General features: G+C 54.6%; 1 protein-coding gene across 1 annotated transcript; it reads right to left on the bottom strand.

Moving 5' to 3' along the window:
* Positions 1-311: 311 nt before the first annotated feature.
* On the bottom strand, positions 312-21,368 carry TTLL10 (tubulin tyrosine ligase like 10). The gene is made up of 12 exons (XM_019976893.2): positions 16,553-21,368; positions 15,948-16,028; positions 15,736-15,868; positions 15,512-15,630; positions 15,303-15,432; positions 14,088-14,173; positions 13,575-13,746; positions 12,431-12,602; positions 11,750-11,890; positions 3,470-3,586; positions 3,016-3,109; positions 312-2,752 (listed from the first exon to the last, which is right to left on the bottom strand). The coding sequence occupies exons 1-12, from the start codon at positions 17,124-17,126 to the stop codon at positions 2,304-2,306; spliced, it is 2,268 nt and encodes a 755-aa protein (XP_019832452.2). The 5' UTR covers positions 17,127-21,368; the 3' UTR covers positions 312-2,303.
* Positions 21,369-22,635: the final 1,267 nt, after the last annotated feature.

Raw genomic sequence — 22,635 nt, forward strand, 5'->3', positions numbered from 1 at the left:
CCCCACCATGGTTTCAGCACCATGGCCACTTCTCTGCAACTGGGCTGAGCTCTGGCTCTGCAGTGGTTTTCAGGGCCCCAAACCCCCACTTCCCAATAAGAAGTGGCCATGCCCTGTGGAGAGGTCTTTCCAGAGACACTGATTTGGGCCATGGCTGTTCTGACCCCTCTATTTGGAGACACGTGGCAGGGAAGAGGGTTTGAGGGGGGCTCCTCTGAGTCCTGTGGGCTCTTTAATGGAAACAGACTCCTGACTGCCAGGGACTGCAGGATCCAGATGGGGGGCAAGCGTGCGGCCATCACCTCTGGGGATGAATGAGCAGCAGGACTACCTCATTTATTGTTACCCAGGTTCTCCGGGTACCAGGGGCCCAAGAGCTGCGGACAGTCCAGGGTTTGGGGTTGCCCAGGGATGTGGGCCCAGTCAGGATGTGCATGTCTCACCCCACCATGGTCCCTGGGGGCCACTGCACCTACTCAGGGCCCAGGGACAATGGAGGCCTCAGACCAGCTTCCCCTCGAGCGTCGGGTCACCTCTGCAGATACTGCCTTGACTGGCTGGGGATCAGTCTTGCTGGAGGAGAGCTGGAGCATCGAGGGGCAGCACTGTTCTACCATGGGCCAAGTCATGAGCCCCAGGACAGCGTGGGCGAAGGCTCTGTGGGCAGGATGTGAGGAAGGGGCAGGAGAGGCCTGGAGGCTGAGACATGGAGTGTAGAGGCCCCTCAGGGGCGACCAGGGGCTGAGCCTGAGGTGACATGGCTGTGCAGTGACCTTCACCCCAGTAAGGAAAGACTGGTACAGACCCTGAAGACACTGATGTGGGTGCGCTCTGCCCACCCAGGGGGCCACCTCTCCCTGATGGAGACTGGTTTTCACTCTCCCCAGCCTCGGGGTGCAGAGCTGGCCATCAGGCTGCAGAAGTGGCAGTGCTGAGCTTGATGCTTCATGGAGAGCCCACCAGACACACTGGTGGGGGGGGGAGGTGCACTCAGGGCTCCTGGATCCTTGTCATATGGTGACAAGTGTGCTTCTGCCCTGGTGACCCTACACTCCTGGCCACAGCAGCAGGACGAGGAGGGAGTGCAGTGTTGGGGATGCGTGGGTGAGCTGTAAGTGACAGGGCAGGTCGGTCCTGGCCTGGGCCCTCACTGGCTCTGTGACCCGGGAGGACTGTCTCTACCTCTCTGAGCCCCAGGTTTCATTTGGCTCTTCTCTCCCTGACTCCCTGACTGACTGCACATCTCCGTGGACTGGCCGGTGGCTCCATGGCCCACGCTGCCCTCTAGCGTGCTCTGGCCCTTGCACGCCTGGGAAAGGAGGGGGAGGGGCAATGGGGGAGGGGAAGACAAGCCCCATTGCCCCTTAGGTCCCACCCGCACTCCAATGCAGATCAGAACAATGGTCCCAGCAGCCCCTTCCACCTGTGGTGGAGCCCACTGGGGTCATGAGTGAGAGTTGGCAGGACAGGAGGAGGGCACGTGACTGATGGGAGAGGTGAGGGTGGGGTATGTGAAAGGCAGCGCAGGAGGAGGGGTGCCAGCTGCAGTGGGCCTAGGGGTGGGTCTGGACTGGGGTCGGTGTGGGATGGTGGGTGTGGAGAGGGGATTATGGCTGGTCCAGGATGCTTGGTGGTAGCGGGTTTCTCCCAGTAGCCTCGGGGTTGGGGCCACAAGGAACATGGGGACATGATGGCTCGGCACACCCCTCAGGGCTCCGTCCTGCATGACCACGCACCCGCTGCCCACAGTCTGGGTCCTTGGGGCCTCGCAATGCTCTCTGCCTGCTGTATAGCTCCCACCGTGGCACCATTGGGGAGCTCAGGGCCCTGGTGCTCTGAAGCCTCAGAAAGGAGCTGAGCCTGGGCAGGGTGGGGCCTGGTGTGAAGAACCGCTCCTGTGGGGATCTGGAGGGGGCTGTGGGGACCCAGACCCTTGCCTGGGAGACACTGGCTGCCTTTCCCAGGGACCGCAGACTAGGCAGCAGGGGTAGGTGACACGTGAGGCTGCAGGGACCCAGGGTCTTGATGGAGGCAGGCTATAGGTGATGCATGGGGGCCCAGAAACTGGAGAGCGTCACCGGATGGAAGCAGCCCATGATGGGCAAAGTCAGGGGTTCGGATTCAGCGGCTCATCCCTCCACCACCATGTTCCCCCAGGAACAGGTCCCAGCAGTGAAGTAGCGGCTCGAAGGGTTCAGGGAGGCTGCCAGCGGGGGTCTTGGGGCCGGGTGTGCGGGGCAGAGGCCGCGCTTGTAACAAAGTAGCTTTTATAGGTCCCTGGGAGAGCGCCGGTAGCCCGCCCGCTAGGAGCCGCAATGGCCCGCGTTCTTGCGCTCCTCTTCTGCCGGCCCCGGGGAAAGCTCGCGTACCTGGTCCGCGTCGTCCACTCGCGGCTGCCCACCGCCCTGGGCCTCGGGGTCTCCACTCAGGGCGCCGTCGGGGGCGGGGACGGGAGGCCGGGGGCGCCGCTGCGCGGAGGAAGGCCGCACTGGCGCGCCGCCGAGGCCCCGGTGTGGCGCGGGCCTGCGCGCGCCCGGCCGGTCGGTGGCGCGGAGCAGAGGTGGCTCGAGGGGCGCGGCGTCGCAGGTGGGCCGAAGTGGGGGCAGCGGCGGGCGGGGGACGTTGCGGGAGCCCCCCAGGCACGGCCACAGGTCCGTCTCCCCGTTATGCAGGAGCACGAAGCGGCGCTGGGACAGCAGCGGTAGCATCTTCTCGCTGCGTAGGCTCTTCTGGAAGGTCTCCAGCGCCAGGTCTGGGGAGGAGTCGGGGGTGAGCTGGACGCGGAGCCGGGAAGGGCGGTGCGGGGGAAGGGGGACCTCCCACCCCGTCTGGAGGTGACAGGGTGGTGAGGGGTGGGATGGCACCACGCTGGCAGGGAGATGGGGGCATGAGCAGAGGCTGGGGTTGCCACGCAGCCCTCGGGGTGCTGGAGAACTGGGTTTGTGGGCGTCTGAACTTGCAAAGAGCATGTACAGGCAGAGGGGGGCAGTTTGAGGGTCCTGGGGGGTGGCTCACCCAGGGTCTCCATGACCACGCCAGGAATCACTTCTTTCAGGACTTCACAGTTGGTGTGCAGGGCGGGGTTGGAGTTCATTTCCAGCAGCCACACCTGGGCCCAACACTGCTCAGCATCCTGCCCCACCTACCACTTGGCCAGGAGAAGGCTGAGACCCTGGTCCCCATTAAGCCACGTGACCATGAGGTCACTTCTTTTCCATGACCTCACTCCCCCAATTGCCCAAGGTGCTGAGACTCTTGAGGGTCTGAGAGTCTGGCCTTAGGAGTCACCCTAGCTGTAGGAGGAGTGAAACCATAATTATGGACACATCACCTCCAGGGCTAGGGAGGGTGCCTGACTGCCCACCCCAGGGGCCTGCCTGAGTGGTCAGGTGTGCACAGAAGGCCACTGCCTCCTGCACCTGCCTGCCAGCCCCCCCCTCCCCCCCGTCCCGGAAAGCCTCAGCAGCACCTTGAAATTTTCATCGATCAAGAAGTCACAGCCGATGAGGTCAAAGTAGCCCAGCTTGCATTCCAGCTTGGCTTTGACAGCCAGGAAGCAGTGGGCCATGATCTGCTGCATCCGCTTCTGTGGGTGGGGCGGGGTAGGGGGGATAGGACGTCACCTGTGGGCCTTGATTACACCCTCCAGGCCTGAGCAGCCACTGCCCATCCCTCACCTGTGCTCCCACCGTGCCCATACTGTCACATTTTCAGGGTCACAGGCTCACAGCCAGAAACTCCTTCACTCTCATTTTATTCATCTAACAAACGTATGGCCCTCCTATTGTGTGACAGGTACTGGTGTGGCAGGAGAGTGGAGAGAGCTTCCGAGGAGTCTCTGCCCTTGAGCAGTTCACTCATAGGAGAGACACAAAAAACTTGATGTGTAAATCATTATGCGCTTTGTATGGTGGACAAAGCCACACATGCTAAACAGGAGAAGCTAAAGCAGGGTGAGAGGTGGGGGGTTCGGGGTGGTGTGGAAAGGGGTATGATCCAGGTGGGCCTCATTGAGAAGAGAGTGAGTAACAGGTGAAGGTGAAAGGGGGGAGCTGTGGGATGGGGATGGGACACCTGGCGGGAGCAACAGCTGTAAGTTCGAGCATGCCCAAGGTGTCAGAGGACCAGGGTGATGCTGCTGTGGCTGGAGCAAGCTAGAGAGCAGCAGGATGAGACCAGAGCGGCACCAGTCACTTCTCAGGGCATGGGAAGACCTTGTCTTTCACCCTGAGATCAGAGCTGTGGAGGGTGGTGCACAGGAGGGCGTATCTGACCTGTGCCCTCACAGGGTCCTCTGGCTGCTATGCTGAGAGAGACTGAAGGGGCCTGTTGCAAGGATCTAGGTGAGAAATATGCTGGCTTGTAGAAGCTGAGGTGGTGGGATAGATGCTGGGTCTATATTGGGGTAAAGCCAATGCAACTGATGAAAGGATGTGAGCTGTTAAACAAGAATAAGGGCTGTCCCTAGACGTTTGGTCTGAGACTCTGGGAGGATGGAGCCCTCATCAATCGAGAAGGAGAGTAGGCCCTGGAGGCTGAGACCTCTGTGAGCTTGCAGACGGGGTGCTGATAGGCTTTGGTTCAAGATCAGGGGAGTGGTCAGGGTCCATGTTTAACGTAGAATCTTAAGCATATAGATGGAATTTAAAGTCAGGGGATGTCTGAGAAGGAGAAATGTCATATGATATCCCTTATATAAGCAATGATACAGATGAACTTACAAAACAGAAAGAGACCCACAGACTTAGAGAACAAACTTATGGTTGCTGGTGGAATGGATGGGGGAAGGGATAGTTAGGGAGTTTGGGATGGTCATGTACATTCTGTTATATTTAAAATGGAAAACCAACAAGGACCTATTGTATAGCACAAAGAACTCTGCCCAATATTATGTGGCAGCATGGATGGGAGGTGAGTTTGGGGGAGAATGGATAAATATAGAGATACAGCTGAATTCCTTTGTTATTCACCGGAAACTACCACACCATTGTTTGTTAATTGGCTTTATCCCAATACAAAATAAGAAGTTAAAAAAAAAAAAAGTCAGGTGGTATCTGATAAAGACAAAGCGTAGATAAGAGCAGGTAAAGAGTAGAGCCAGGCTGGACGCTGGGCTCCAGAGAGCCGTGGTGGCAGCCCAGGGACCCGCATGGGGGCTAAGAGGAAGTGAGCAAGGTCCTGGAAGCTGTGGGGAGTGAGGGGCTATGTCTGAAGTTGGCTGACAGGTCAAGGAGAAGAGGACCAGGGCTGACCCCTGAGTTTGACAACATGGAGGTCACTCTGGTGAGCGTTTCAGTGAGACAACAGGGAGAAGCCTTGCTGAGCAGGATCAAGAGAGATGAGAGCATCACAAAATGGACAGAAGAAGGGGTCCAGAGATAAGCCATTCCATAAAAACAACCAAAATGGGCCAAATTTGTCAAAATTAACCTTCTTAGAATGCTGGAAATTAACCAAAAGCGTTCAGCAACCTGAAGAGTGTTTATTCAAATAGAATCTTGAATCTTGGTAGGAACAGCAAGATTTGTAGTATTTTAACCTGCTCTAGTATTATTCCCTGCATCCCAGCTCAATGCCTTGAAAAAAGCCTACATTCTTGGTACTGGAGATAGCAGGATTAATCTGTTTGGCAGAGAAGTGTAGTCATTTGTTGTGATGTCTGATGTTTCCTAGGAAGACCTCACTTGAACTAAAGGAAAATACAGGAACAATGTCTTACCAAATAGAGAATATCGGTGAAGAGACAAATTATAAATGAGAGCTGAACAGAAATTCTGGAGTTGAAAAGCATAATAATTGAACAAGACATTTGAGTTGTTTAAAGATAGATCAGTTGAGATTATCCAGTCTAAGGAACAGAAAGTCAAAGGAATGAAGAAAAATGAAGTCACAGAGATCTATGGAAGGAGATCTAGAAAGAGAGTAAAGGAAGAGGCAGGAAGAATATTTAAAGAAATAATGGTAGTAGGACTTCTCAAATTTGATGAAAAAGAATTTACACATTTGAGGCCAATGAGCTCCAGGTAGGATAAGCTCAAAAATCATATTGTAACCAAACTTTTAAAAGACAAAGACAAACAGAGAATGTTGAAATCAGCAAAGAGAAGTGACGTATCATAAGGGCTTCTCAATAAGACCAACAACCAATTTCCCATTAAAAACCATGGAGTCCAGAAGGCAGTGGGTTGACATATTCAAAATACTGAAAGAAAAATTAAACTGTCAACCAAGAATTGTATATACAGCAAAATTATCCTTCAGAAATAAAAAAGAAATTAAGACATTCTCAAATTTAAAGAACAGATTATCAGTAGTAGAACATTTCTACAGTCCTTCAGACTGAAATGAGAGGACACTAGACAATAATTTGAATTCATGTTAAGAAATTAAGAGCATCCATGAAATAATTACATCAGTTCAGTTCAGTTGCTCAGTTGTGTCCCACTCTGCAACTCCATGGACTGCACGCAGCGTGCCAGGCTTCCCTGTCCATCACCAACTACTGGAGCTTGCTCAAACTCATGTCCATCAAGTCAGTGATGCCATCCAACCATCTTATCCTCCGTTGTCCCCTTCTCCTCCTGCCTTCAATCTTTCCCAGCATCAGTGTCTTTTCCAATGAGTCCGTTCTTCGCATCAGGTGGCCAAAGTGTTGGAGGTGCAGCTTCAGCCTCAGTCCTTCCAATGAATATTCAGGACTGATTTCCTTTAGGATTGACTAGTTGGATCTCCTTGCAGTCCAAGGGACTCTGAAGAGTCTTCTCCAACACCACAGTTCAAAAGCATCAATTCTGTGGTGCTCAGCTTTCTTTATGGTCCAACTCTCACATCCATACACTACTGGCAAAACCATAGCTTTGACTAGATGGACCTTTGTCAGCAAAGTAATGTCTCTCCTCTTTAACATACTGTCTAGTTTGGTCATAGCTTTTCTTCCAAGGAGCAAGTGTCTTTTAATTTCATGGCTGCAGTCACCATCTGCAGTGATTTTGGAGCCCAAGAAAATAAAGTCTGTCACTGTTTCCATTGTTTTATAAGTAACTACATAGTTAAATATAAAAGACACTATACATTCATTTTTTGGTAATTGCCTTTTTCCTTCTGTTTTATTTAAAAGACAATTGCATAAAGCAATAACTATGAATCTATGCTGATGGACACACAATTTAAGGAGTTGTAATTTGTGACAGTAACAGCATAAATGAAGAGATAGAGCTATACAGGAAAAATTTTCTTAAAAACCACTATTGAAATTAACTTGGTTTGAATCCAAACTAGATAGTTTTAAATTAAGATGTTAATGGTAATTCCAAGGGCAGCAATAAGAAAATAACTCAAAAATGTATAGTAAAAGAAATACTAGAAAGGGTACACTAGAAAATATTTAACACAAAAGTAGGCAATAATGGAGAAACCAACAAAAAGATATAAGATATATAGAAAATAGCAAAAGAGCAGATACAAATCCTAACTTATCAGTAATTAAATTAAATGTAAATGGATTAAGCTCTCCAGTAAAAGACAAAGATTGGCAGAATGCATCCCCCCCCACCTCCCATATGCTTTCTATGAGACTCACTTTAGATTCAAAGACAAAGATAGGTTGAAAGTCAAAGAATAAAAAAAGATATATCAGGCAAAAAGTAACCAAAAGAGAGCTGGAACATCTGTACAAATATCAGAGAAAATAGAGTTTAAGATGAAAATTGAAGACATTAAAAAAAAGAGAATATTTTCTAATGATAAATCAAGAATATGTAATAATTATACATGCACCTAACAACAGAGCCTAAAAATAGATGAAGCAAAAACTGTCAGAACTGAAAGAAATAGACAATTCAATAATAATAGTTGGAGACTTCATTATGCCATTTTCAATGATAGAACAGCTATACAGAAGATCAATAAGTAAATACAAGACTTGAGCAACACTATAAATCACCTACCTTGAAGTATATCTATAGAACACTCCACTAAACAGCAGACTACACGTTCTTCTCCAGTGTGCATGCAATATTTTTTAGGATAGACAGTATGTTGAAACATAAAGTAGGGGCTTCACTGGTGGTCCAGTGGTTAAGAATCCATCTGCCAAAGCAGAGGACTTGGATTTGATCTCCGGACCAGGAAGATCCCACATGCCAAGGGGCAACTAAATCTATACACCACAGCTACTGAGTCTGTGCTCTAGAGCCTGTACTCTGCAACAAGAGAAGCCGCCCCAATGAGAAGCTTGTGCATCACAACAAAGAGCAGCCCCCACTCGCTGCAAGTAGAGAAAGTCCCCACTCAGCAACAAAGACTCAGTGCAGCCAAAACAAAAAACATGAAACAAGTTTCAATACTTTTTAAAGGGTTGAAATCATGCAAAATATGTTTTCTGACCACAATGGAATGAAATTAGAAATCAATAAGAGAAAGAAAATTAGAAAATTCACAAATGTGTGGAAGATAACACTCTTAAGCAACAAATGAAAGAATGCACAAAATCTTTTGGGATGCAATAAAAGCAGTGCTCAGAGGGAAATTTATGACTGTGAATGCCTACATTAAACAGGAAGAAAGATCTCAAATCAAATCAATAACCCAATCTTCAACCCTAAGAAAAAAAAAGAAAACTAAACCCAAGCAAGTAGAAGGAAGAAAATAATAAAAATTAGAGTGGATATAAGTGGAATTACAGAATAGAAAGCAATAGAGAAAATCAATGAAACCAAAAGCTGGCTCTTTGAAAAAATCAACAAAACTGACAAACCCTTAGCTAAACTGACCAAGAAAAAGAGGAAAGAAGACTTAAATTACTAAAATCCAGAAAGAAAGACCTTGGGGCTTTCCTGGTGGTCCAGTGGTTAAGACTCTGTGCTGCCAGTGCAGGGGGCATGGGTTTGATACCTGGCCCTGGTGGCTCAGACAGTAGTCTGCCCACAATGCAGGAGACCCAGGTTTCATCCCTGGCTCGGAAAGATCCCCTGGAGAAAGAAATGGCAACCTACTCCAGTATTCTTGCCTGGAAAATTCCATGGACAGAGGAGCCTGGTGGGCTACAGTCCTTGGGGTTGGGAAGAGCTGGACATGAGTGAGTGACTAACACTTTCACTTTCAATGTCAGGGAACTATGGTACGGTATGCCATGTGGTGTGGCCAAAAGAGTAAAAGAAAAAAAATTTTTTTAAAGAAAGACTTTACATAAAGATGAAAATGATTATGAAAAGGATTATAATTGTTCATAAAATACCACGAGCGACCTATATTCCAAACAAATTAGGTAACTTAGAAGAAATGGAAAAATTCCTAGAAAGACAAACTGATAAACTTGACCGGAGAAGAAATAGATAATCTTAGTTACCGCTAACAAATAAAGGTTGAGTTAGTAATAATAATAAAAATAATCCTTCCCACAAAAAAGTCCACAATAAGGTGGCCTCACTGGTGAATTCTTCCAAATATTTAAGGGCTCCCTGGTGGCTCAGATGGTAAAGAATCTGCCGGTAAAGCAAGAGACCTGGGTTTGATCCTTGGGTTAGGAATATCTCCTGGAGAAGAGGATGGCTACTAACTCCAGTATTCTTGCCTGGAGAATTCCACGGGCAGAGGATCTTGATGGGCTACAGTCCATGGGATTGCAAAGAGTCAGACACAACTCAGTAACTAACACAGCTGGCTTCATAAACTACAAATATAGAATAGAAGGGAACATGTTCAAAACCAAATCGACAATAATGCTGTGGACCAATATTGCTTATGAGGGTACACACAAATACTAAACGAAGTACTCAGAAACCCAATTCAGGAGCATATGTAAAGCACAGTATGCTATGTCTGAGTGAGATCTATGCCAGAAATGCAAGAATGATTCAGTCATCACATGAGGGACTTCTCTGGAAGTCCAGTGGTTAAGACTCCCAAGTTTCCAATGCTGGGGGCATGGGTTTGATCCTTTGTCGGGGAAGTAGGATTCCCCTGTGCCTCATAGCATAGCACCCCACCCCCCTCAAAAAAAGAGAAAGAGAATGAAGCTACAGCAACTCAAACAGTATGGTGCTGGCTTAAAGACAGACATACACATCAATAAAATAGAATTAAGAGTCTGGAAATAAACACATATATATCTGGTCAATTGATTTTCAAAAATTTGCCAAGAACAGTCTGACAGATGGTCCTGGGACAATGGAGTAGCTACACACAAGAGACTGAAGCTGGACACTTACCTCACACCATACACAATAATTAACTCAGAGTTAAAACATAGGACTTTTAGAAGAAGCCACAGATGTATCTTTACAACTTGGATTTGGCAGTGGATTCTTAAATATGACACCAAAGCATGAATAACCAAAGAAAAATAGATAAATTGCACTTCACAAAAATTTAAAACTTTAGTGCAAAAAAGGACCTTATCAGGAATCCCCTGGTGGTCTGGTGGTTGGGATTCTGTACTTCCGTTGCAGAGGGCATGGGTTCAACCCTTGGTTTGGGAAATAAGATCCTGCAAGTTGTGAAACAAATGAAAAAGGACATTATCAAGAAAGTGAAAAGAGAACTCACAGGAGAAAATATTTTCAAATCACAACCTGATAAGGGTCTAGCAATCAATATATAAAGAGCTCTACAGCCTAACAGGGACTCCCCAGGTGGTGCTAGTGGTAAAGAATCTGCCTGCCAATGCAGAAGATGCAAAAGATATGGGTTTGATCCCTCAGTCAGGGAGATCCCTTGGAGGAGGGCACAGCAACCCACTCCAGTATTCTTGCCTGGAGAATCCCATGTACAGAGGACCCTGGTGGGCTACAGTCCACAGGGTCGCAAAAAGTCAGATACGACTGAAGTGACTAGGCAAGCATGCGTGCACAGCCTAACAAAGAAAGAGTGGACAACGGAGGTAAGAGAAAGTTTTCTAAAGAAGATACAGAAATGGCTAAGTACATGAAAAGATGCTCAATATCATTATCATTAGAAAAATGCAAATCAACCCCTTAATGAGATAATACTCCTTTATACCCACCGGACAACTATTAAAAAAAGATAGTAAGTATGGGCAAGGATACAGAGAAACTGGAACCATCAGACATTGCTGGTGGGGGTGGGAGCAATTGCAGCCACTGTGGAAAATGTTGGCAGTTCCTCAACGACCATGCAGTTCCCTTCCTAGACCTGTATCCAAGAGCACTGAAATACCTGTTCATGTATGTGAATACTCATAGCAGCATTACTTATGATTGACAAAAAGTAAAAACAACCCAAATGTCTGTCAACTGATGAACGTTTATCCAAACAAATCATGGTCCATTTACACAATGAAATATTCAGTCATAAAAAGGAACGAAATGAATCTTGAAGATGTTATGCTCAGTGAAAGAAGCCAGGAAAACCCACATGTTGCGTGATCCCATTGATGTGACATGTCCAGAACAGGGAGATGCGTGAGGACAGAGAGTGGACTAGTGGTTGCCAGGGGCTGGGGAGGGCAGTGGGAGATGACAGTGTTCTGGAACCAGAGGGTGGTGATCATCGTTCAACTCTATGAATACACTAGAAACCACTGAACTGTGCAGTTTCACAGGGTGACCTTTGTTTTGCGTGAATGATCCGTTTGAGAAAGCGAGAGGAGAGGACTCCTAGAGCCAACTGCTGTGGGCACACCCAGAGACAGCCCCACCCAGGGACCTGCCTGTGGCCCAGCACTCCCCCACCCAGTCAGTCCTGACCCGCATCCCCCTCCCGTCGCCGAGTGGGCGGGGCACACACAAACCGTGAAGGTGGTGAAGACCCAGTCTCGGGGGAGGCCCCTGGTCTTGTGGAACTTGTCATTGATGTAACGGTTGAGGTGCTCCATGCTCCACACCGTGTCCTCCTTGAGCAGCACATACAGGGGACTCTTCTTCTGCATAAACTGGGGGGGAAGGGCAGCACCTGGAGGCCTGTCCCCCATGGAGGCCCCGACGGAGAGCATCACCCTGATGCTGCCATACCCCCACAGGGGGCCTGCTTCTCCTAGACTCCCTGGGCTGGCCCTGCCACCTGAGACCCTCCCCCAGCAACTCCTACCCTTGAGAAGCCCCCCCAGATCCCCCTGGGGGGCCGCTGCCCGTACACATCCCATTGATATCCTTCCTAGGAGACTGCTGCCCTTAGCATCTCTGCACTGAGGTCCTCACCAAGACCCCCATCCTCTGCTCCCACCCCTAGGGTGCCTGATCCACACCCAGAGATGCCTGATCCATACCCAGAGGGAGACAAGCTGGGGTGGGGGGTGGGGGTTGGTGCACGGCTCTCAGTTCTTTCACAGGGTGCCCGCTGTGGCTGAAGGTGAGAGGCATTGCTGACTGCAGGTAGGGCCACCTCCAAGCCTGGGCTGTGTCTACAGCTGGGTTCTTGTCTACATTCTTGAACAGCGATTTTGTCCAAGGCTGCATCTGTGCAGCACATTTACCTGGTTGGTTAAATGGCCACTGAGGTCGCTGGAATGGGGATCATAAAGGCCGAGGGTGAGGCGAGCATAGCCGTGGCCGAAGAAGACCATGTAGGGCATGGCGCAGGCGATGAGCAGGTAGGAGCGCACATCAAACTTCTTCCCGTCCAGCAGCAGCGGGTTCTTGATGTACCTGGGGAGGTGTGGTCAGCCTGGCCCAGGCCCCCACCTGGACCTCTTAGTTCCCCAGCACCCCTGCCACCTGCCTCAGCTGTGAGCTCTGGGTCCCCTATTCCAGTTGAGTGTAATGTCCCCTCGTCAGGGGACATTTCTGAGCCTGAACAGGTCAGGGAACTGAGGAGGAGGGCCTGGCTCCTAGAGCTCAGTCTGCCGGTGTATGACTGGGGTACCTCAGGGCACAGCTCTTGTTAGGAGTTGGGGAGACAGAAGCTTGTTGGCCCCCATGGTCAGAGAAGACTGTCTGGAGGAGGAGGCAGCGATGACCTTGGGCCTTAAAGGGCAGGTGCTTTTGGAGCGACAAGGAGGGATATCCCAGCGGAGCGCACTGAGGTCTGGAGACCCAGAGGCTGGAAGCGCTGCTTATGGTGACTGACAGCAGTTGTGGCAGAAATGAGGTCCCGCTGGTGGAGAGGGAAGTCCAAAGGGAATTTTCTGAGGCTGGACTGTGCCCCTGGTGTGAGGCTGAGGGTCTGGACCTCATCCAGAGGCAGAGGGAGCCCGGGAGGGGGGTCAGCTCTGCCCGAGGGCCTGAAGGCTGCAGCTGGCTGAGGGGAAATGGGGGAGAGGCTGGGGGAGAGGCTGGGGGAGAGGCTGGGCTTACTGCAGGTCAGTGTGCAGGACCCAGGTCAGGGCACAGCTGACCGAGCGCCCCCTGCTCCTCACTGAACAGGAGCCTGTGGTGTGTGTTGTGGGGGGTGGTGTGTGCAGGACATTTCCTTCCAGCCCTGACAGCAGGAGAAACCCCACTGTTCCTAGCTACACAGAGGCCCAGCATGGGGCATTGAACCTTCCACTTCGAAGAACTCCTCTGTGGGCCCCGCGACCCCCACGGACCCTCACAGGCACCAGCGAGTCAGCCCGGGTCAGCCCCACCCGGGGTCAGCTCCACCCAATCAACGCCCCTCGTGGGGCCCATGAGCAAAACCTCTGCACGACCCGCGCCTGGGGCGCCCGGAATGGCATCTTGCGGTAAATGGGGTCATCCTCGATACTCTGGGTCTTGGCCTGGAGAGTGGTGACTTCCTCCTGGTTCCGGAGCAGAAAGATGCCTTTGCCCTGGTTGGAGGCTGTGGGCTTGCAGATCCACATTTGGGTTTCTGCAGAGAGAGCCATCTGAGCCTGCGGGCCAGATCCTGCCCTGCCCCACCCCTCCCAGCCCTGACTGCTCTCCCAGTCACAGCCCTGCCTACACTCCTTCTAGCCATGGCCTTGGAGCCTGCCAAGCCTTAACCTCCACTAAGGTCCACCATGACACCTCCTTGGCATCACCTTAGTACTAGCCCTGTCCTCACCCAGGTTGGCTCCACCCTTCCCCTTCCTGACCATGCCCCCACCTCAATCTCGCCAGGACCTTGGCCCTGCCCTAATCACACTCCCGCCTTGGTCTAGCCCTGCACCGGTCTCCCCAGAGTGGGCCTGGCGTCCAGTGACTTCTCACCATCAAAGAGGGTGAAGAAAGCCTCTCTCTCATCCCTGATGTCCAGACGGTAGGTCTCTGGGAAAAAGTCTTCCATTTTCAGGACTCTGGGGAAGCAGGGGGTGGGGAAGTCACTGGGAGGGTTGTCCCCTCCCCCGAGCTTGGCTGACCATTCCAGGGGCCTGATCTGGGGGTCGGGGGGTGGTTGGAGGGAGAGTTTCCAGTGGGGCTGGGCTCCAGGGACCCCTGCAGCCTCTGGCGTCGTCTAACACGTATCTGCCACCCCAGCTCTTCCCTCTGCAGAATCTTTTCACCTTCTGTTCCCTAGCCAACTTGGGCACACCTGGCTTCTCTGCAGTCTGCCTCACCTGCCTCCGACCCTTCCCACCTCCCAGCTCTTAGGCCTTCGGGAGTGGTCAGTTCAGAGCTGGGTCTCCAGGCCAGGACAGTGACCAGCTTGCAGTGAGTGGTCGGCACAGATCCCCGGCCTGGGATGCCCTTCAGCCCTTACATGGACCTCCAGGCCGACCTTCAGTTTAGGGCAGAGTGGCTGAGTGCGTCTACCTCTATGGCCCCAGATGTCCTGAGCTGGTCCACAGGAGCTGTTCCAGGGCGGGTATCATGTCCTTTCCAGATCTGCACCCCAGGGGGACACAGGACCTGGCCTGAGTGGCTGCTCCGTGTGTGGAGAATGGGTGGGGATGTCGTGGGGGTAGCCTGGTGGTGTGTGGTGTGGTGGACAGACAGATGCCTACAGGGCGATGGTCCAGGGCTGCTGACAGAAATGGTGGAGGCGGACAGCTGGACATGGGGATGTGAAGATGGCCTCGGCGACCAGATGGTGGCTGGTTGTTTGGATGAGTGGGCAGACTTGTTAGTGGCTGGGCAGTGAGTGGGTGTGGAGTGGACAGATGAGTGACGATGTGGGCACATGGCGTGGGTAGGCCAAGGGGCAGGAATGGCTGTGGGGTGGACAGCCAGGGTGTGGCGGGCAGTGGAGACAGTACAGGATGCCAGCGGGCGGCTCTGTGGCGGGCATGTGAGGACCGCTGAGGCCATGGGGTGGGTGGGTGGGATGCTGGCAGGTGTTGGGGGGAGACAGATTAGCTGGGTCAGTGGGAAAGCAGGTGGGCGGACAGACTAAGTGGAGGGTGGTCAGGACCAGCGACTGACCCATCGGGTGGGGGTTTGCAGCTGGGTGAGTGGGTGCCAGGGGTGGGGGGCAGGGTGGCTCACTTGGTCTGTGCGCAGGGGGCTGGCTTGCTGGTCTTGCTCAGGACTCTCGAGTGCTCCCTCAGGGCGCTGAGCAGCCCAATCTTGGTGGTGAGGAGCTTGTTGTTGGGGAGCTGGTACAGCAGCTGCTTGCCTGGCAGAACAGAGCCCGGGCAGCACACGGTGGCACCCCGTGTTTGAGGGCTGCCCGCTGAGCCCAGCCCCACCCCTACCTTCCCGGAAGTTGCAGTAGGTGTCTCTGCACTTGACCTCACACCACTTGAGCTTGTAGTCTTCCCGCCGGCTATCTTGGATACGCCGCCAGCCCTTGCTCTTGCAGTAGGAGCTGATTCTGTAGGGGAGGGGCGGTGCTTACCTGGGGGCCGTGGAGCTGGGGAGCACGGCTGGGTAGGGCCTGGGGGCAGTGGGGCAGGGCCCGGATTGAGGGCCCACTCACATGGAGGCCCCGTTGGTCCCTCCGATGTAGAAGAAGGGGCCCTGCCCGGTACTGGGTGGCTGCTTCTCCCTCTCCAGAAAGTGCTTCTCCAGGAGGGCGGCCTGGGGCCTGATGGCTTCAGAGTCGTCCAGCTCTGTGGGCAGGTGGGAAGTCAGAGCCTCTGGCCCACCCGGAAGCTTTCCTGCCCCCTGATGGGCCTTGGCCAAGCCCACCTGCATCTTGGTCCAGCTGGCTTAGCTGATGCAGGAGCCCCTCCTCTCCGTGGCTCCCCATGGGTCTCTCATGGGCCCAGCCTGTGAACAAGGTAGGTTCAAATGGAGGGGAGGGCATTCACTCAGAATCTGGCCGGAGCCCCTAGGCAGTCCCCCAGCCATCTCGGCCCATCTCTGCCCATCTCAGGCCCAGAGGGCCTCCCAGGAAAGGGGGGAGAGTCACCATCATCAAGGGCCAGCTCTGGTGTGGGCAGTGTCCCTCCTTACCAACAGGGCAGGGGGCAGAGGCTGAGGTTGAGGCTGGAGCTGGGGGCACACGTGATGCAGGGACATGCCCAGGAGGGTGGGGGTCACAATGTCCATCATGATGTCATGGGTGACCCATGTCAGTCAGGGTAGACCCCTCTTTATGCCTGTTCAGACCCTGACTCTGCTGGCCTCTGCCCTACTTGGCCAGCCTGGATCGCATACCCCACACTTGACTTCCTCCCAGCCCCTTGACTTCCTCCCAGCCCCTCTCCCAGGACAGAGCTGTGTTGTCCCCTGTGAGAAGGCCTTTTTGGGGATGGGGTGCCTGTCCCCAGGAAGGTCCTGGCTGCATTCACCTGGTGCCCGGGCACGGCCCCGCCGGATCCCTGCCATCCTTGACCGCTTGCCTCTCTTTGTGCTGACTTGGGTCCGAGGGGGTGGTCCTCGGCGGTGGAGAAAGTGGGTGCTGCTGCGGGCCACAGATGCTGGGGTTCCTGGGCAGGGGTACCTCTGGGAAGAGATGGCCCCCACCCCTCTGCGGGCCCTGCGGGCAACCTGTTGTCCTAGCCTTGGAACTGGGCACCTGGTCGGGCCCACCCTGTGTGGGGAGGGGTGCTGCCTGGAGTGCTGGACTCCGGTCTGGTTCCGGTCTCTGTGGTGACTGTGGGGTCGGGTGCCCCTTGGGGGCAGGGCCATCTCTGCATCCTGTCTGTCCGGGGCGAGTCCTTCCCTGCAGGGACGGTTCGTCCGTGGTTGACGTCTCTGTACTCGGCCACGGGGCCGGCTGTAAGGAGGGCTGCTGTCAGGCCTGTGGGGCTCGGGGGGAACAGCCTTCAGCGGGCCCCTCCCAGGGTCAGTGGGGCTGTGGGCCCTGCCCCTAGAACGATGCCTCCCTGGGGCACCTTTCTTGACTGGCTGAGTTGGGAACATTTTAGGGAATTTTAGCTATTCCTTGACACGTCCTTCCCAGTTTGGGGGCGGCTCGGGAGGCTAGGGTTTGCCGAAACTGAAGAGCCACAAGCAGTGGAAAGGCCAGCAGCCTGGAGCGTGGGCAGGCACACAGAGGCTCCTCCAAAGAGGACAGTCGCTTTGCAAACAAACCAACTGGTCACCCTAGAGATGCTGACCAAGACCTTTGTCCCCATTTAGGACAGAAGAGGGTAAACTGGGAATAGCTGTCAACCCAGTGACGGGGGCTGGGCGGTGGCTGGGTGCAGGGAGGGTCTCAGCCTTCTGCCAAGAGTGGGGCAAGCTGTGTGGACGACCTTGAGCCCCCTTCCCAGCCCTGCCCCACCCTCCTTAGTGGGGCTGACCCCGCCCAGCATGACGGGTGGGGAGTGGTGCCTGCTGAGAACAGGGAGGGTGCGTGTGGTGTGTATGTGTCTCCACGTTGCCTGAGACCCAAACCTTCTGGGGATGGAGGCCCCCGAGAGGATGACGGGTAATACTACCCCCCAGCACTCCCACCTGAGCAGCTACTGGGTCAACGGACACCTTGCAGAGGCCCCCCAGGTGTCACACATAGACACATAGAGACAGCAGCTGCACAGTCAGGCTCAGAGGAGAGGAGAGGGTGGCTGGGTGGCGAGGGCAGGCAGAAGGCACAGGGACGTGGCCCTAGAGACATGCCAGGGTAGGACTGCCATCCTCACCCGAGAAGAGGGCTGGGCGGTTAGCACAAGGGGACAGACAAGGTGGACCAGCTTGAAGGAATTAAAAACGCGGTACAACCTTGTGGGAAGTTCAAGGCAGGGGCGTGGGTTGGAAAGAAGAATACAAGGAAAGAGCCTTGAAAAGTCTCAAATCAGGAGGTAAGGCTCTGCAGCCAGCCCAGTGTGGCAGGAGGTCTGGGGACAGGATGCTGGGACTCTCTGGGCTGTTGCTCTGTGCCTTGGTTTCCCCACCTGAGAGAGAGTTGAGAGGGTTGCTATGAAGACAGTTCCTACAAGTGACACGTGCAGATACCTGCCTCGTCACACGTGTTCCAGGAGGGCCTGCCTGACGACAGTGAGGACGGCAACGCCAGGCTGCTGCCAGCAGTGGCCACCCTCAGGGAGCATTGCTGGGGGTTATCGTGTGAGCATGGGGGTGTGGAGGGAGCCCCCAGCCCCACAGCCCAGCACCGGCTAACTTCTGGGTGTCATCTGGACGCAGCAGTGGGCGCTGCCAGAAACAGGAGCCCGGAATTGGGCGTGAGGGCGTGGGTTTCAGAACAAGCCTTGTAAGCCTGGGCCTCTGGCCTGTCTTCACTCTATATTTTATTACTTCCGCAAAGAATTAAACAGGCCGTGAATTACAGTTTCTTGTCATTCAAATGAACAAAGATTAAGAAGAACTCCTCCCCTGGACATACACACTTGTGGTGACTGTGGTGTCCCTGGGCTGCAGGACATGGCTGGTGGGGTTGTGGGCGGGGTCAGGGGGGTCACAGCTACAGCTCCCAGAGCCTTTGTTGAGCAATTGATCTTTTTTTTTTTTTTTTTTGTTTTGGCCTTATTGCACAGCATGTGAGATCTTAGTTCCCGGACCAGGGATCAAACCCACAACTCTTGCATTGGTAGGTGAAACCATAACCACTGGACCACTGGGGGATGTCCCCACAATCACCTTTCTCAGAGTCTCTCTGACAGACTCATTCTAAATAGAAAGCTTTTGCTGGAAGATGTTCAGGGAATGTTATCACTGGCAATGCAGCTTGGGCAGCCACGGTCCCACAGGCAGGATGGCATCAGGGCTCCCAAGAGGGCTGCAGCAGAGCAGGGACCGTCAGTGAAAACCCAACTTTATAATGAACTTTTAAAGAAGCCGTTTACCTGGTCAGGTAAAAAGACTGCCAGGTAACGGCACCCTGGTGTGACCAGTGGAAGACCTTGGTGAAGCTGAAGGAAACGTCCAAGAAACGAGAGGCCACCATGTCCTACTGGGCCCATCCCCAGATATACGCTTGGCCACGCGGGCACTTGGGAGTGCTGACTTTGCTCATCCAGCTGGTGCTTTCTGGCCAGGACTAAGCTGTTTGGGGGGATGTGGGTCCCTGTGGATTTTAGGAGGCCATCCTTTTGGAGTTTGGTCCAGGGAGACAGATCTGGTCTTGACCAAAGCAGCTGGTCCTAAGGGGCTGCCACCCCTGGGAGGCCTGCCCTGCTCAGCCCGGCCTGGGCATCTCTGCTCCTCACCCTATGGCCCTGGGTGCTTGGGCCCTCTTCATAGGGGGCTCTGCCCAGCTCTCCCCTCCTCCCCTATTCTCTCTCCCCTCCATTATACTCTTGGACAGAGTCTTAGAGGACCCACAGGGCACTTGTGGGCTGCAGGGCCAGGTAGGGGCCACAGCACAGCTGGCTCCAGCCTTCATGCCCAGCCAGGACCCCGCTGTGGCCTGCCTGTCCCTCTTACCTGCCCCATAAGGTGGTGTGAGCCCTCTGCCCGGGAAACAACAGTGGTGACCAGGCAACTGTCTCCCAGCAACCACAACCCAGTGGCCCAGAGGTGAGCAGGTGGATGGGGAGGGGCTGGAGGCCGGCCCGGGGGCGGGGCAGGGAATGACTGAGGTTGGAAGAGGGGCATTACATGCACAGCCCCAATCCGGGTCCTCCATCCTCCAGGGTCATTCCTGAGCCTTCTCAAGACCCCCAGGTCCATGCCCAGACCACAAGCCTGACCCACTGTGCTTCAGCTGCTACCCTTCACTTCCCCTCACCACAGCCTCAGCATGTGGAGCCCTCACTTAACAAAATGGAAAGTGGGGCTCTGCAGACCCATGCCTCCCCAGTGGTAGATGGGGCTGACAGCCAGGTCTGGGAGTCCAGGGGCAGTGGGAGGGCCTCTGGCTGCCCTGCACGGCCCCTTCCTCCACCCTGCAGAGCCTTGCATGGGTCACCAGGGCGTCTCCCCTTAGAGTGCCTTCACTTGCTTCCTGTAGGGTGGACGGTGGCCCCCTGCAGTATGTGTCCACGTCCTAAGGCCCAGAACCTAGGGATGTGACCTCACTTGGAGAAATGGTCTTGGCAGATGTGATTATCTGATGGGCCCTAAATCCAGCGACCAGCGTCCTCATGAGAGGGAGGCAGAAAGCAGGAGACACAGAGGGGAGAAGCCAGCAGAAGGTGGGCAGTGGCCAGAGGGCCACAGGCCCTGTGGCCACAAGCCTGGGGACACCTGGAGCCCCAGAGGCCAGAAGAGGCAGGAGGGACCCTGCTCATACCTGGACTTCTGACTTCCAGCCTCTAGGACCATGAGAGAAGTCACTTTCGTTGTTTTAAGCTACCAAGTTTGTGTAGTTTGCTGTGGCCACCCCAGGAAATTGATGTGCCCCCTAAGCCCCTCCTCCTGACTCCTCTCAGAGGCTGATGCGCCCTCAGCTGTGTGCTGCCTGTGCCAGGCGCTGGTGGCCTCAGGGCTTAGTTCTGCTGGACTGTGGTCTGAAATCCCTTTGCCCGAGGGTTAGTTAGGAGAGCTCCCCCAGCCAAGCTATTGTCTGAGGGGCATCCTGACCTCAGGGCGGTGGGCCCCTGCCTGGGCCTTCAGGGGACAAGCACCCCTGGGTGAGCAGGGGGGCCCCTGGTCACCTGCAGTCCGCTCAGTCTTCCCACTGGCCTGAGCAAAGACTTTTGGAAGTCTGTCCTCCCCAGGAGCCCATGCCCCCATCCTTTCACTTTCCCTTCACTTCTAGAGACCCAGACTCTAGGAACTGGGCCAGTCCACTTCCCCACTCCTCTTGTGGCTCCTCATGGGTTCTCAGGAGGCAGCCCCCTGCCCATGTGGTGACACCAAGAGCTCAGACTCAAAAACTGCCTGTAACTTGAAACTGGTGAAGGAGCCAGCCTGGCGGCAGCCTTTCCCACAACAGCCCACAGCTGGGCCATTGGCCACATCTACAACCTGGAGCAAGGCAGCCCAGCGTGAACTAGCTAGCGTTGCAGGGCAGACGCCTCTCCCCTCTCCTCAGGCCTGGCTGTGCTTGGGCCGAGTACCCTGAGGGCAGTAGGGGACAGTCAGCCCCTCTCTGGGAAAAGGCCCAGTGCCCCTCCTGCAGCGGTAGTTGAGGGTCTTCCCGGCCTCCCACGGGGAACTGGCACCTTTGCCAGGGCTGGAAGTGCTCCTTAGTGGCCCCCATGCAGCCTCTGGCCTCTGGATCCCTCTGCTCAGAGAGGCCCTGCTGTACCCCCACCCCACCCCTGCATCCCCTCCACCCTGCCCCTGTTGTACCCCCACTTCTGCCTCCCCCACCACCACCCCTGCATCCCCTCCACCCCCACCCCTGCAGCCCCTCCACCTTGCCCCCTGCCCCTGCCATACCCCCATTTCTGCCTCCCCCACCCCTACCCCTGCAGTCCCTCCACCCCACCCCTGCAGCCCCTCCACCCTGCCCCCCTGCCCCTGCTGTACCCCCACTTCCGCCTCCCCCACGCCCACCCCTGCAGCCCCTCTACTGCTCCGGCTGCTGCAGCACCAGCAGCCCTGCAGACCACATGTCCTTCCCAGAGCCTTCTCGCTGTTTGTGGCTCCTTCTCAGGGACACTCCTCCCCCCATCCCCAGCGTGTCTGGAGCTGCACTGGCTTTCCGAGGGCACTCAGGAAAGAGTAGGCACTGAGGAGGGAGGGAGGGACCGAGAGAGGGGCCCTTCTACCCTGACTCTGGCCGCAGAACCTGGGTCAGAGTCATCAGCCATGGACTGGGACCCTAGGGCCTGCTTAGAATTCTCAGGAAAGGAAGAGGCTCTGGGGGCACAGCCATGAGGCTGTGAGTGGGACTGGCATCCACTGTAGACAGACGATGTCTGGATGTGGAGCAGAGGGGAGGAGGCAGGACCACCAGGGCTTCCAGTGGTACCTGGGTGTGGGGCGTGATGGCCTGGCACCTGGAGAGGCCCTCGACCACCCAAGAGCCAAGTCAGGCCTATGGGGACCCAGGGGAGGAAGGCCAGCACCCTCAGGATCCTGGTGCCACCTTGGGTGGGGGAGAGGGCAGCCTGGGGTGTCTCTGGGGGCACAGGGAGTTGGGGTTGCTTCTATCCTGTACTCCTCATCCCCCACCACTGCCTGGCATAGCAATTAGGGTGCCTCCCTGGAGAGGCTCCTGGGGGGCTCCAGGGGTGTAGCTGCTGCAGCCCAGGTCTCTCATGGCCCAGCGGCAGTGCCAACAGCACAAGCCTATCGCGGTGCACCTGAGCTGAACAGGAGCCCCTATGCTTCATTACACCAACAGTCCATTGTGTCTGCGACAGAAAGCCCTCTGGGGGTCCCAGGGCTGGGGTGTCAGGTGTGGCCTGGCCTGGGCGGGAGGGTAGCACTGCTGGGACCCACGGCCCCCGGCGCCCCCTCCACCCAGCATCGGTGAGGGCCCTCCTGTGGCGGTGATGAGGCCGGGGATGGACGGCATTACCAGACAGTATTAGACAGAAGGACCAGATCTAACCGTGTCTGGTAAGACGCCCATCGG

Source organism: Bos indicus, chromosome 16, assembly GCF_029378745.1.
Source record: "Bos indicus isolate NIAB-ARS_2022 breed Sahiwal x Tharparkar chromosome 16, NIAB-ARS_B.indTharparkar_mat_pri_1.0, whole genome shotgun sequence".
Lineage (NCBI taxonomy): Eukaryota > Metazoa > Chordata > Mammalia > Artiodactyla > Bovidae > Bos > Bos indicus.